The following is a 13,475-nucleotide window of genomic DNA, read 5'->3' as shown; positions in this document are numbered from 1 at the left end:
GCTCGGCTGCAGGCTTCCGTCCGTGCAGCGCCGTGCCCGTGTGTTCGGGGTGTCCGTGAGCGGGGACAGGCGGCCAGCCCGGCTGCACGCCCCAGCCTGGCGGGGACAGCGAGGTTTGGACGTGTGCCCCCCCACTGCAAGGACAGGGGATGGGGAGAGGGGAGCATTCGCAGGGCGGAGAAGGAGCCACAGGTGTGGTGATGCGAGCACAGGGGCTCCAGCCCCGCAGAGCCCTCCCCATCGCCAGCAGCACTGCGGGGGCTCTGTGGGTCCCCCCAAGTGGCTGCCAGCCCCTCGCCTGCTTGGCCACGCTGCTTATAGATGTCCGTGCCCACCGTGGGGACAAGCAGAGGGGACCAGCCTGGCACAACCATGCGGCTCAGCCCCCCCAGCACCGCTCCCCAAATCCCCACTGCACCGCAAGTGGCTTGGGGAGGGGGCACCCATCTCGGCAGGGAGTGGGGGGCACGGGATCAACACAGACACCTGGGGAAAAAGCTGCCGCCCCTGGGGGAAGATGCTCCCGAGGGACCCCGGGGGAAGAGGGCAGCCTGGGGTGCGCTGGGAGGACGGGGGGACAGGGGCACAGGGCGCTGGGGAAGGGCAGGGGCTGGGGGGGAGCTCGTGCCATCCACTAATTCTCCTCCCGGACAGGCCGGATCTTCATCTCGGTGAACTTGAGGGAGTACTGCCAGCCCGTCCAGGAGGACCACTCGATGCCGTCGGCGTAGGAGCTGTGGTGGCCCTTGAGGTACTGCCCGTTGAGGTTGGAGGTGTGGCAGTTGCGGTACCACCAGGCGCCGTGGTAGAAGGACGCGCAGTTGTTCTCCGAGTGGTCGTTGTCCAGGTCCTTGGTGGTGAACTTCATCCCGTTGTGCTTCAGGAAGGAGTCTCCTGCCGCAGGGTAAAGGAGCCGTGAAGGGCTCTTCCCACCCCTCTCCCTGGAGGACCCCTTGTCCCCGGGGGTCCCACACACCCCAGTGGGGTTCCCCGGTGCCGTACGGGGTGCTGGGGCTCACCCGCTGTGCCGATACCCAACAGCAGTCACTGTCCTGCTTCCAACCCTCCGCAGACGCAGACACAGTCCCAGCGAGGGGTTTTGGTGCCCTGCGGGGCCACGCACGTTCCCGACACCCTACCTGCCGTCCCCGAGTAGTCGGCGATGGAGACGGGGTACCCGTCCTCCTCGGGGTCGACGGAGAAGAGCCCCACGCCGAAGCTGCCGTAGTGCGCGAAGGCGGTGCCGTTGTCGAAGTCCTCCAGGTCGATGCGGAGCTCGTAGGTGCCCTGCACGGTCAGCACGTGGATCCGCTTCAGCCCTGCGGCGGGGGGGGGGGGAGGGGACAGGGTGAGCACAGGGTGTATCCAGGGGGGGTCCCCCGGGAAAGGGGCACAAGGTGGGATGCAGCAGCTCCCCCCCCCCCCCGCCCCTGCTCCGCTGGCCAAAAGCGCGCACGCAGCTTGCAGGCAAACAGCCCCGCCGCCTCCCTGCCTGCTGCTGCCCCTTTGCAGCCACCCCATGTGTCACGTCCCCCCCCCCCTCCGTGGCCAGGCAGCGTCTGGGGGTTTGGGTTCAGCCCTGTGTGCAGGAAATCCAGCCCCGGGGGGCTGCCGCCCACCCACCTAACCAGTGCTCTCCCGTCAGCTTGCCGAAGCCGTCCCGGTACGCTTCCCAGCCACGGAAGAAGTTCACCGAGCCGTCCTCCCGCCGCTGGAACACCTGGGGAGACATGGGGGGGGGGGGGGGTCAGCTGTGGGGTGCTCCGAGCCCAAGCTGCTCCTGGCCGTGCTGCTCCTTGTCCCGCTGCCTCATTAGGCCCAGGTAAAAATTAAACCCTTCCCAAATTAAACCCTTCGGGCTCGGTTATTCTGTAGGGATGCTGGAGCGAGCAGCTCCCAGGCGATGCCGGGTCATTACCCCCCGGGGACAGGGGGGTCACTTCAAATAGGATTTAACTCAATGCCCCCCCAGGATGTGGAGCAGAGCTCGTGCCTCAGCTCTCCGTGCCGCCCAGACCTGGGCCAGCTCGGGGCTCAGCCTGTTTTTTTCTGTCCGGAGCCACCCCTTTTCCTCCCCCGTCTGCTCACCAGCGTTTCACGCCCTGTGCGTTTCATCCTCTTTTATCATTATTTTGAGTTTGATTTATTGACAGCAATCCAGAAAACGCTGCTCCGTGTCCGACCATTTGAACGTAATTAAGCCTCCAGCTCCAGATTAATTGCATTAAACTTGGCCGCCCCTGCCTGCCTGCGGGGGAATCGAAACTGGCAGGACGGCCCCGCAGCGCTGCGCTCCCCTGGGTGCCGGTGGGCTCGGGGGGGCTCAGGGGAGCTGCCTGGGGCTGAGCACCCGAGCACCCAAGAACCCAGGCTGGGCTGTCCCCGCAAGCAGTGCCACCTCTCCAGGATGCTCCTGTCCTTCTGTGGCACAGCGCCATGGCACGTGTGGGATTTTACCCCCCCTAAAATGGCCACTGCATGTCCCGGAGCTGCTCTCCATGGGGACAGACCCCCAGCTCCTGCCCCCCGTGCGGTTTTGGGGCTGGGCGCTGGCGGAGACGCCTTGCGCAGGTGCAGCGCCATCCTCGGCGCGGCGCGGCGCTGATCCTGCTGTACTTACCTTCTAGAATTAGAGCCTTAATTTTTATCCCCGCGTTGAGCACTTGAGAAGCCGCGGCTAAGCCCGTTAAAGGGGCTTTCTGGGCGCTTGGCAGGCGAGGGGGTGGCGCGGCTGGCTGGGGGCCCCGAGCTGATTTTCCCCGGCCAAGGCTGGCTCCGAGCGCTGCCGCGCGGGGAAGGCAGCGGAGGCGATGCCGATGCTCCCGTTTAATCGGCTTTGACCCGAGGTTGTAAATAGGCCAATTGCCCGAGTGGTGCTCAGGAAAGCGTGCGGGACACGGCTTCATTAGCTGAGCCTCGGCACGGTGCGGTGATTACCGAGGCGCCTGCAGCTTAGGGCTGGCACGGGGCTCTCCCGGCACCAGAGCAGCCCTTGGTGCCCCACGATCCCCAAAATTGGCTCCGAGAGTCTCCAAACTGCCTTGCACCCTGCGCTGGGAGGGTGCCAGAGCTCCTGCAGCTTTCTGGGTCTCCTGCGCCCTCCTCTGCACCTCTTGTCCCTCCTGTTGCATCCCTGGTGCGCCCACCAGGCAGGGATGCGCTGGCTTTTGGTGAGCAGCTCGGGGTGCTGCTGCCGTCCCGCTCGCTGCCGTGCGCCTCCCGCAGGGGGACGCTGCAGGGGGGACGTGGGGACAGCAGCGGGGCCGGGGGCTGCAGGTGAGAAACGGGCTGGGGGCGCAGCATCGCTGCGAGCAGCACGGGCTCCCTGCTCTTTTCATCCCCATAAAATATGCATCGCCCCCTCTTAAGCAAAAAGGATTTCCTTCCCCGCTTTAAAGCCTAGGCTGAAATATTCATCGCCCCAGCTCGCTGCCTCCTCGGGTCGTTGGGAGCTCACCGGAGCAAGGCAGACCCCGGAAAGGCACGGGCCCAGAAAAGTGAGTAAAAATAAAGAAAAAAGGAGCGCCAGCCTCTGCCTGCAGCCAGGCTGGGAAGTCTTGGTGCTGCAGCCCCGGCGCTGCTGCTGCGAGGTTCGGTCAGCCCGCGGGCATCACTGCAATTAAACCCCGCACTAAGCACAGGGCACGGATGCTCCCGCTCACCGAGGGACAGAGACCTGGCCATGCACCGCAGCTGGTGGCAGAGGTGTCCCCGAGGCTGGTGGCACACCCAAAATAACGTCTTCCCCTCTGCCTCCACCTTCGTGCTGCCCTGCTGACAGCGAGTGCCCCCCGGTGCCGCCAGCTCCCTTTTCTGCCAGGATCTACTTTTTGACTATGTAAAATACATGGGAAACAGCCCCAAACTGCTTCCATCGCTCGCGCAGCGCCGGGGACGGTAGGGAGTGGAAAAAGCATCCCACGTCCCCTGGGTGCCCAGCCCCGGGCTGGATGTGGCCGTCACGTCGTGCCGCGGGGAGCAGAGCCGTGGCACGGGGAGCTGCACAGAGCTGTCCTGGGGATGGGGAGCGAGCGGGGACCCTCGGGGCGAGGGGACGTGGTGGTGACCCCGTGGGGACGGGGAGATGCTGGGGGGTGACCCCGGCCGGGTTTCTCTCCCAGCGGGGCATTGGCACGGCTCTGCCCCTGCCCTGTCTCCGCAGGCTCCGAGCCTCCCTTGCAGCCTCGGGCTTAGCTCAGCAGCTCCCAAGTCAAAATTGATTCAGCTGCTTCCACCCACCCACCCACATGCAAATAAGCCCAAATGTCAGGAGTAATCGCTCCGGAGGAGGAGGAGGAGGAGGAGGAGAGGGAAATTTCCCAGGCTCTGCACTACGGCACCCAGCTGGGGCTTACCTGGAGCCCCCGTGGGTGCGTGCCCGTGGACCCCGACACATCCCCAGCCCCATGGGAGATGAGTGGGACGCTTCCCCCAAGCCCTGGGGGTACACCTGTGAGCCTGCACTGCAGAAAAACCCAGAGAAAGGGTGGCAAAGCCGGGCTGGTGCCGTGCCTCGAGGCAAGGAGCCAGGGCGAGCACCCCGCTCCCTGCTCTGGGTGCTGCGGCCCCAAAGCACCGGGACTTCGGCTCCATGGTCCCCAGCTGAGGCCAAGACGCGTGGTGCTGCCTGGGGTAAAATCATTCACTTTGCACCCTCCCCAGCCCAGCTGGAGCCCTCCCAGCTGCAGCAGCTTTAAATAAACCTCTGAGTGGCTGGCTAATCACCTTGGGCTGCTCTTCAGGCAGCTCCTGAGTGTGTGGCTGGGGGAGGCTGTGTGTGTGGGTTTTGCCAGGACCCCCTGCACCTTGGGAAAGGAGCGGGTCCCCCCTTTTCCTTCTGTGAGCCCCCAGGATCCAGGGTCCCTGTGCTGTGCCTTGATTTCCCTGCTGGAGCTGCCGCTACGGACCCGGCTGCGCACGACAGGTTGCTCCTGCCTGGGGTGGGCTCCGGGCAGAGCGAGGCCGAAGGCTCATCAGCCCCCCGAGGGCAGGGGGGCTAAGCTCCCTCCTGGCACCGCTCAAAGCTGCTTAGGGGAAGCAGATCGCGGGGATTTATTTCCTAGAGCGCCCAGCTGGAGGGGCGCGGGGCGGCTCGGCTCAGCCAGCGTGTCCTTGGGGGGAGGCTGCCTGCCCCCGGGGTCAGCACCCTTGGGTCCCTGTGGGGTGGCACCCTGGCACCCCCGGCAGTGCCCCCCTGGGTGGGGGCACCCAAGGGGACCTGGCTGAGGAGGGTCCCCAGGTCTGGGGGGTGTGATTGCGCCCCCCTGCCCGCTCCGTGCCGCATTACTGCGATTTCGGGGCTGTCGTGGCGTTGCAGCAAAGCGAAGTGGACAAGGCGAGTTAATCAGTGGTGCAGGCGCCCCGGGGTGCCCCTTTGTCAGCTGAGGCGAAACGAGCTGGGGCTGGGGGCGTCCCGGGCTCTGGAGGGGGCAGGGAGGGCACGAAGCCGTCCTCTGAGCTTCCAAAAAATGGTGCAGAAAGCCCCGGTCACCCCCGATGCCCTTTGGGCAGGGGCTGGGGGCTGTTGGCTGTGACGGAGGGCAGAGCAGGCGTTCGTGGCTCCCAAGAACATTTCTCCTGATGTCCTCTGGCCTCATCTCAAGCAGCCCGGTTTTGGGGGTGCTGCCTGAGCACCCCGCTGGGGTCTGCTGGCTCCCTGCTACCTGGTTTGCCTTCACTGCCATGTTTTGCCCTGCTCCCGTGCGCCGCATCCAGCAAAACGCTGCGCAGAGCCCGGCACGAGCTCACACCGCCCAGCAGGACGCGGGGACGGGGCGAGCACAGCCGTTTGCCCCGTTGTGTCCCATCCTGGGACCGGCCCTGCTGGGAAGGACGGGCTCCGTCACGGCTCCATCACCGAGCTCCAGCCCCAGCAGCGCGTCCTGAGCCGGTGCCAGGTCCCGGTGCACAGCCAAGCGACGTCTCCAGCCCACAGCCCCCTCGTCCCCGCGTGGGGACGTCGCCCCGCTCACCGTCCAGCCGCCCCCGTCCGTCGTCATGTCGCAGTAGACCTGGAAGCCCGAGGGGTCGTGCGTGGGGAAGATGGAGTAAATCCCATCCTCTTGCTGTCCGCTCGCGTAGATATCAAAGCAGTCTCGGGGCCGGGAGCCTGGAGCGGGGCACGGGGATGGGGTGGGAAAGAGGGAGGCTGGTTAATTAATGAGCTAATTTCATGGCTTGCCATTTCTTCCAGGCTCTCGACCGTGCTGCCAGCTCTCATTGCCTCGCTCTTCCCATCCTCTCAGGCAAGCAGTGCTGGGGGGGACACAGCCACCATGGGGCAGGGACCGTCCCCAGGACCCCTGCGATGCCCAGGGCTGGCGGGTCCCAGCTGGGGAGGAGGGATCCAGAGGCAGCCGCAGGCAGGGCACGGGCACGTGCTGCCGGCCCCGGGGCCATCTCAGCCTCATCCCAACCCACGGTTTGAATGCCATGGAGGGAGAAGGGTCACTTCTGCACGTCCGTGGGGAATAGGCAGAGGTAAAGTGGCTTTTGGGCTGGCTTCGCAGGCCGTCTTAGGGGTAGCTGGGGGCTGCACGGTGAGAAACCCATCCTGGGCACACCTCCCTCCTGCCCAGGTCCCCCCACCGCACTCAGTGCTCTCCAGGCTGGGTTCCCCATCTCGGGTTAGTTTCTCCCTCCCCTTTTCCCGGTCAGGGACATGCCGAGGGCCGCCCCGTGGCAGCACCCTCTCCCCGGGCAGGATGAGGACCCCGTCTCACCGTTGGAGCAGCCGCGGGGCCGCGCTCCCCGGGCCGGGGCTCGCTGCAGGTCGGCCTTGAGCCGGGGCCGGGCGCCGCCGCGCTCCTTCTGCAGCGTGTCGAGCACGTCGCTGACGGAGCTCACCAGCCGAGCCATGTTGGTCTGGCTCTCCGAGAGCAGCTGCAGGTGAGGGGGACACGGGGGGGTGACGAAGCGTGATTAAATGTGATTTAGGCCCCCTTCTACCCGCAGCAGAGCAGCTCCTCCGTCCCCATGCAGCGAGGATGCTCTGCCCGCTCCCTCGGTTCCCCAAACACCTGCAGGCAGCAGCGCCACCAGCCAGGGCGCGAGGTGGGGACATGAGAGCCACAGCAGACCCCAAGCAGCCCCTCGGGTGCTTTCCAGCCTGGCGGGGTCTTCTCTGGGCTGGAGAAACCCAGCCCCCGGTGCGTCGATGCGAGCGGGCACAAGGAGCATCCATCCCTGGGTGACCTGGGGGAGCCGGGGGTGGCAGCAGGAGCCGTGTCCTGAGCCAGCCTCTGGCTCTGCCTTCCCCCGAGGTGACCCGGCCGGGAGAGGCAGGCGAGGTGAGGGCAGGCGGGAGCGGGGCAGCGGAGCTGAGCCCAGCGGCACCGAGCGAGCGGCTGCAGGAGGTGACAGAGGGACGGGCACCCAGCCGTGAGCAGGACCTGCAGCATCCTGGCAGCTCTGCCCTACCCAGGTAAGGTTTTGGTGCCATCCGGGGGGGGTTGGGACTGTGAATTGGGCAGGGCAGAGGGGCAGTCGGTGAGCAGGGCTCTGGGCTGGTTATTGCATGAGCAGGGAGGGGAAGTCCCCCCCACCGCCCGCTCGGCTATGCCCAGAGGTGCTGAGCTACACCTGGAGCAGGGAGCTGGGCACGGAGACCCTAAAAGGCTGCAGACGTTGTTGCATCAACCCCAGCTGCTCTCCGTTGGAGCTGCTCCCTCCACACAGGCCAGGGGCCGTGACCTACGAGCGTGGGGCCAGCCAAGTCCCCCAGGCAGCGCCGCGGGGCTGCACCCACCTGGATGAGCCTGCCCTGCTCGCCCTGCAGGGCGCTCAGCTCCTGCCCCATGGCGCTGTGCCCCTTCTTGAGGCCGTCGCAGTCGGCGCGCAGCTGGGCGGCGTGCGTCAGCAGCTTGGCCACCTCGTCGGCCACGGTGACCAGCAGGGCCTTCTGCTGCCCCTTGGTGGCCTTGGCCTCGGCGTCGTGGTCGGAGAGGGCGCGCAGCAGGGAGCTCTGCAGCCCCTCCAGGCGCCCGAAGCTCCCCGCCTGGTCGGGGCAGTTGGGGTCGATGAAGATGTTGATGCGGGAGCTGTCGGCCTTCTCGATGGTGACCAGCGCGTTGGCCTCCTCGGGGTTGGTGCTGATGACGGGGGGCGGCTCGGTGCCGGGCGTGTGGTAGTGGTTCATGAAGAGGATGGCCCCCGTCACCGTCACCGCCAGGAGGACGGCCACCGAGAGCAGCACGGTGCACAGGATGTACCCGCAGCTCATCCTCTGGGGACACACAGACAGATGCCATCGGGACCCATCCGGACGGACCTCAGGACCCATCCGGACAGACCTCAGGACCCACCACCCCCCTGCCCCTCCGCCACGAGGTGGGTTCAGGCCCTCAGGGGACAGGAGCTGGGCTCAGCCCCGGGGCTTACACCCGCTGCAGAGCGCTTTTGGCCCCGTGCAAAGCCCGGAGGGGGGCTGTGCCTTCGTGCCCTGTTTTCGGGCAGGCAGTCCCAGCAGGGCACCGGTCTCCCTGAGGGGAAGAACTGGGATGAGACCCCCCCCAGAAGACCCCCTGGGAGAAGGGGGGGGGGTAGCTGGCACCTAGGGGACAGCAGAGAGGCCAGGCTGTGGGCTTTTCCTGAGGGGTGGCATTCTGCATGTGCCTTGCATCCGTGCCCATGGGTTGGACCCGCACCTCTGCGACGGGTCCGGCAGCGAGGGAGGTGACGTTGTGCGCCAGAGGGGGGGGACACGGGACCCCAGGGACCCCGGGGAGCCCTGTGGCCCTGCCAGGGCTGGAGGGGCACGGGCGAGATCAGTGAGCAAAGCTGCTAAAACCGCCTGGGAGACGGAGGTATGAAATAATAAAGAGAGCGAATGGTGCCGCGGCCGCGTGCTGCCGCTCGCATGTTTTATTTAACAGGCGATGCTCAGCCAGAACAGCCCCAGCTCCAGGGAGGTGCGTGCGGGCTCCCTGCTGCCCTGCGCGTGCACAAATATGGGGAGAAACGGGGAAAAAAACGCCTCCTGTGTGCCCCGGAGCGGGGACCTGGGGAAAGCAAGGGGGTGAGAGGTAAGCACGGGACGTCCCCCAGCCGGAGCCACGCTGAGCACCGCGGGGACCTGCTCCGAGCGGGGAACTCCCTGCCCCAGGGAGCCCCACGTTCCCATCCCCTTTGCACCGTCCCTGTCCCCGGAGAGGAGCAGAGCAGCTCCCAAAGCCCTCGGCTCATGGCGAGAGCCTCTTCTTGCACGGCACGGAGCGCGACGCTGTCAGCGCGGAGGGCGCGAGCTGCCACCCGCCCCGTCAGCTCCCGTCCCCCCCCCCGCCTCCCCCCTTCCCATTACACCTGCGGGACAGAGGCTGTGATTTTCCCCTGACCCCAGCCGCAGCTGTCACAAGGAATTGCAGGGCTGCCAGAAAGCCGCCTATTCGCAGAGACAAAGACTACTTTCTCCAGGAATGAGAGGAAAATTGCTGCATCTGCAAAGATTTCCCAGGCCCTGTCCCCTCCCGTGCACATCTATCTGGAGTGACACCTTCCTTCAAGCACCCTTCACTCACGCTCCTGCAACCATTTGCATTAAGGTGACCCCAGCTGCGGCGGATGGGGAGGGCCCGGGGGGGGACACGGCTGCCCCCCAGCCCCAGGGGATGCTCCGGGTTTGTTCCCCGGAGCACGGGGTGAGGCTGGCGATGGGAACGGCGCTGGGCTGCGTGGGAGCCACCCCGCGGGGAGCACCTTAAGGAGGCAGCCCCAAAGCCTGCTGTGTGCGCTAGGAGGAAATGTCACAGCATTAAGGGGAGCTTTCGGCAAGGTGGGGGGGGTTGCTGTGTGCTTGTACATGGGGGGTGGGACAGGGACCGGGGGGCTCATCCTCGGAGTGCTTCTGCCCACGGGATGGGGCAGTGGGAGATGGAGGCAGGAGGCGCCCATCGCTGGCAGCCCCCTGGGGGCAGCTGGGACCCGTCCCCTGCGAGCACGGCAGCCGAAGGACGGCCGCTGAGCGGAGGCACTTGTTGGGATATTGGGGACCTGCGGGATGAGCTCTGCACCCGCCTGTCCTGCACGGGGTTGCTCCCGACCCCGCGTCCCCCCCTTACTGATGTCCTGCTGGGACAGGCTGCGACCCCCGAGGGAACCAGCTGGCAGTGATGGGCTTCAACCAACAGCGCCACAGGCATATGTACGATGTGCTGCTTCCCACGGCCACAAATCCCACGTGGGCTCCGACGCCACGAGCCTGCGGGGCTGCCCAGGAGCTGCACCCCGCTCTTCTCCAGCCTTCGAGCCCCGACACCGCGGGGCAGTGGGGGGGGGGACGGGACGGGACACGAGCCCTTTGCAAAGCAGCCCCTCCACTCACGGCCCCGCCGCACCGAGCGGTGACAGCGTTACAGGTCCCCCAGCATCTCGCTGGCAGGTTGTGTTACCTGGCAACCCGCGGTGGGGAGAGGAAGGGAAACTCATCCGGCGGCACCAGGAGCGCTCCCAGCTGGGTGGGGGTCCCCCGAGCCCCCCCCCCCCCCCTCGGCAGCCACCGCAGCAGCGAGCCCGGCTCCCAGCACGGGGCCCTGCAAGCGCCACGTCCCCCAGGGCTCCGAGGGTTTCTGCTGTCCACCGCGGGGCTTCGAGCTCGTGGATCTTCTTGCTGAGGCTTTTGGGCAGCTGTAGGGCATCCCTCTGCTGGACTGATGGACACCCTGCTGGTTAGTGTCCCCCTTGCCGTCAGGCTGGATCTCCTCATGTCCCCAAATCGCTTCTTCCTGAGGAGCGAGCGGAGCTTCTTCACCTGCAAACCTGCTCTGGGTGGAGGTGCGTGAGGCTGCGGTGGTGCCAGCCCCTGCTGCGCTCCCCGGGGGCGCAGAATCCCGCTGGGAAGTCGGGCACCGAGCCGCGGAGGAGAGCGAGGTTTGGCAGATGGATGGAGCCGTGGCGGTGCCCAAGGCGGCCTCGTGTACAGCTCCCTGCAGCCGGTGGCCTCCGAGCTGACGTCTGATGGCAGTGGCACCGGGAGCAGTCGGAGCAGTCCCGCTGCTTCCCTCCTGTGCCAAGGCCGAGCCCAGTTCTCTGCATGCTGAGGAGCAGCTGGATGCACGTGGAGCACAGAGAAGACAGCCCCACAGAGCTGGCGCCGAGGATCCTGCTCCTTTTTAGCCCTCCAAAGGGCTCAGAGCACCCTGGAGAGCCAGCATGGAGGGGCAGCAAAAGCTCCCGCACCCCAAGCCCTGGTTGGTGTCTCCACCCATGGCCACCGTGCCCATGGGGTGGTCCCAGCAGCACCAGTGCCCAGCACCAGCCCAGCAAGTGGCCGCACTGGGCGCAGGATGCACCAGCTCCAGCACATGCAGCTGGAGCAGAGCTGCAGGGAGGGAAGGACAGGAGCTGGCTTGTCCCCAGGTAGCCGGTGTGGAGACGGAGCCGAGGATGGAGAGCGGTGCTGGGAGAGGCTGAGCTTCGCTGTGGGGCTGCTCTTTGAGGAGGAGGCGCCCTTTGCTCCAGCCAGCCGCCGCTCTTTGCTGCGGGCTCACCAGGCAGGGCCACGGGGAGAGCTCTGGGACAGGGGCAGCGACTGCTGGGGGCTCCCCGTGTGAGCCGTGCCCCAGCTGGGTGCGATCCAGGCCCCCAGTGGTGCTTCTCAGCAGGGTTTGCATCAGCCAGCCCCTGCTGCTGGGGCAATCTGCAGCCCTACCACCCCCTGTGCTGCCGGGTCCTTCTGGCCCCAGAGGAGCCCCAGGACAGCGAGGGCTGTTCCATCCCCACCCAAAGGCACGGCTTGCTGCTCAGACAGCTCCTTGTGCGTCCCAGCTGCTTGTCCTGCTCTTCCCCTGCCCGCCCAGGCTGAAGCAGCCTCGCTCCAGCCCCTCTCCTCCTCCCCTCTTCTGGCAGAGCTGCTCCCCGTGGGGTGCGGGGCTGTGCTGGGGACGTGTCCCAGCACCCCGCTGCTCCCTGCCCATCCCAGCACCCTGCTCTGCTTCTCACGGACACGGCACAGACCTGAATCCTGCTACCTGCTCTCCTCAGTGCTCGCAGCCTGCTGCTGCTGCTCCTACGGCACGGTGCGGGGAGAGGAGCAGGCTGGCGAGCGCGCCGGAGCTGCCTGGCTGCGGGTGAGCGCGCAGGGACGGCTCTCTGCTGGAGCCTCCGGGAGCTGGGAGCAAACTCTGCCTCCTCTGCAAAGCCCAAACGGCTCCAGGCTGTGCCGTCCAGCCCCGCGCGGGGCCAGACCCATCGAAAGGCAAGGGCAAAAAGCAAGTGACAGACGTGGGGACGAGCGTGCCACCACCGCGCCTGCTCCCCGCAGACCCTCTCCGGGCAGCGGGGTGCAGAGGGAAGCCAGATGATAGAGGCTGCTGCTGCTGCCCCACTGCTCCCGGCTCCATCCCTCGACTCTCGGGCAGGGTCGGGCCCATCTCCCTCATTTCCCCCGGCCCTTTGCAGCCCCGCTCGCCCCCGCACCGCGCGCCTTCGCCCCCAGCCCTGCCTGGCGCGGGGTGTGAGGCAGCCACGTGCCCCGGCCGTGCTTCCCTGCCTGCCCCACGGCTTCGGGCTCGGCTGGGGGGAACCGACACACGCGTGGCCGCTGGTGCGAGTGGGCACGGGCACCCACGCATCACCCTGCCCCGCACCCCGCCGGCCCGTCCCCCCAAAACCTGACCGCCGAGGGAGAAGGGAGAGGCAGGAGAGGGGCAGGTTGGGGGGGGTGGGGGGGGGGGGGCGAGGAAATGAAGGCAGGCGGCTGGCTCTGGCTGCAGCACGGCCGCCGAACCCCCTCCAGGAGGTGATTTCGGAGGTGATTTAAACGGCGTGTGACGGCCCCGGAGCGTTCCCGGCGCACGGAGGGATGCGCCCCCGGCTGGAAATAAAGCACCGCGGGGGGGGGGGGGGGGTTTGACGGCAGGCAGCGAGCCCGGAGCCTCCCTTTGGGCTCTCCCCGGGAGGAGGATGCTCCCCCAAGGAGGGGGGGGACCGGGAGGGAGCCGCTCCCCGAGCGGGGCTGCCCCGGGCGAGAAGTTGGGGAGGGTCCCCCCCACCCCGGTCCCGCCGCCCCCCCCCCGTCCCGCCGCCCCCGGCTCGCCCCGTACCTGCGCTTTCTCCTGCTGCCCGTCCTCAAGTTGCGAGGCTCCTCCCATGGTTTTCCAGCGCTCGTTCCCCATCGCGCCGCAACTTCGGGCCAAGTCCCCGAGCCCCCTCCCCGGGCGCAGCCCCGCAGCCGCCGCCGCGCAGCCGGAGCGGGAGGACGGGAGGAGGAGGAGGAGGAGGAGGAGGAGGACGGGAGGAAGAGGAGGGAGGAGGCCACGGGCACGGACGCGGGGGTGGGTCTTCCCTCCCGGCAGCCCCGCCCGCCCCGCTCTCCCCCCCCCCCCTCCGGCCGTGGGCAGGGGGCAAAGGGGCGAGCGGTGCCCCCCCCACCCTGGGGTGCCCCCCCCCGGTCCCACCGCTGCCCCCCCTCCCCCCCCGGTACTGCCCTGGGGGGGTCTCCTCTGTGTCCCCCCCCACCCTGCTCCAGCCGCTCCGGAGTC

At 67.4% G+C, this 13,475-nt stretch overlaps 1 protein-coding gene across 1 annotated transcript; it reads right to left on the bottom strand.

The window, feature by feature from the left end:
* Positions 1-65: 65 nt before the first annotated feature.
* FIBCD1 (fibrinogen C domain containing 1) lies at positions 66-13,251 on the bottom strand. The gene is made up of 7 exons (XM_080562275.1): positions 13,038-13,251; positions 7,748-8,224; positions 6,723-6,882; positions 5,973-6,109; positions 1,624-1,720; positions 1,140-1,319; positions 66-894 (listed from the first exon to the last, which is right to left on the bottom strand). Exons 1-7 carry the CDS (start codon positions 13,107-13,109, stop codon positions 635-637), a joined length of 1,383 nt encoding a protein of 460 aa, XP_080418401.1. The 5' UTR covers positions 13,110-13,251; the 3' UTR covers positions 66-634.
* Positions 13,252-13,475: the final 224 nt, after the last annotated feature.

Source organism: Anser brachyrhynchus, assembly GCF_964034855.1.
Source record: "Anser brachyrhynchus genome assembly, chromosome: 19".
In the NCBI taxonomy this organism is placed as follows: Eukaryota; Metazoa; Chordata; class Aves; order Anseriformes; family Anatidae; genus Anser; species Anser brachyrhynchus.
This window is presented reverse-complemented; position numbering and strand designations above follow the sequence as displayed.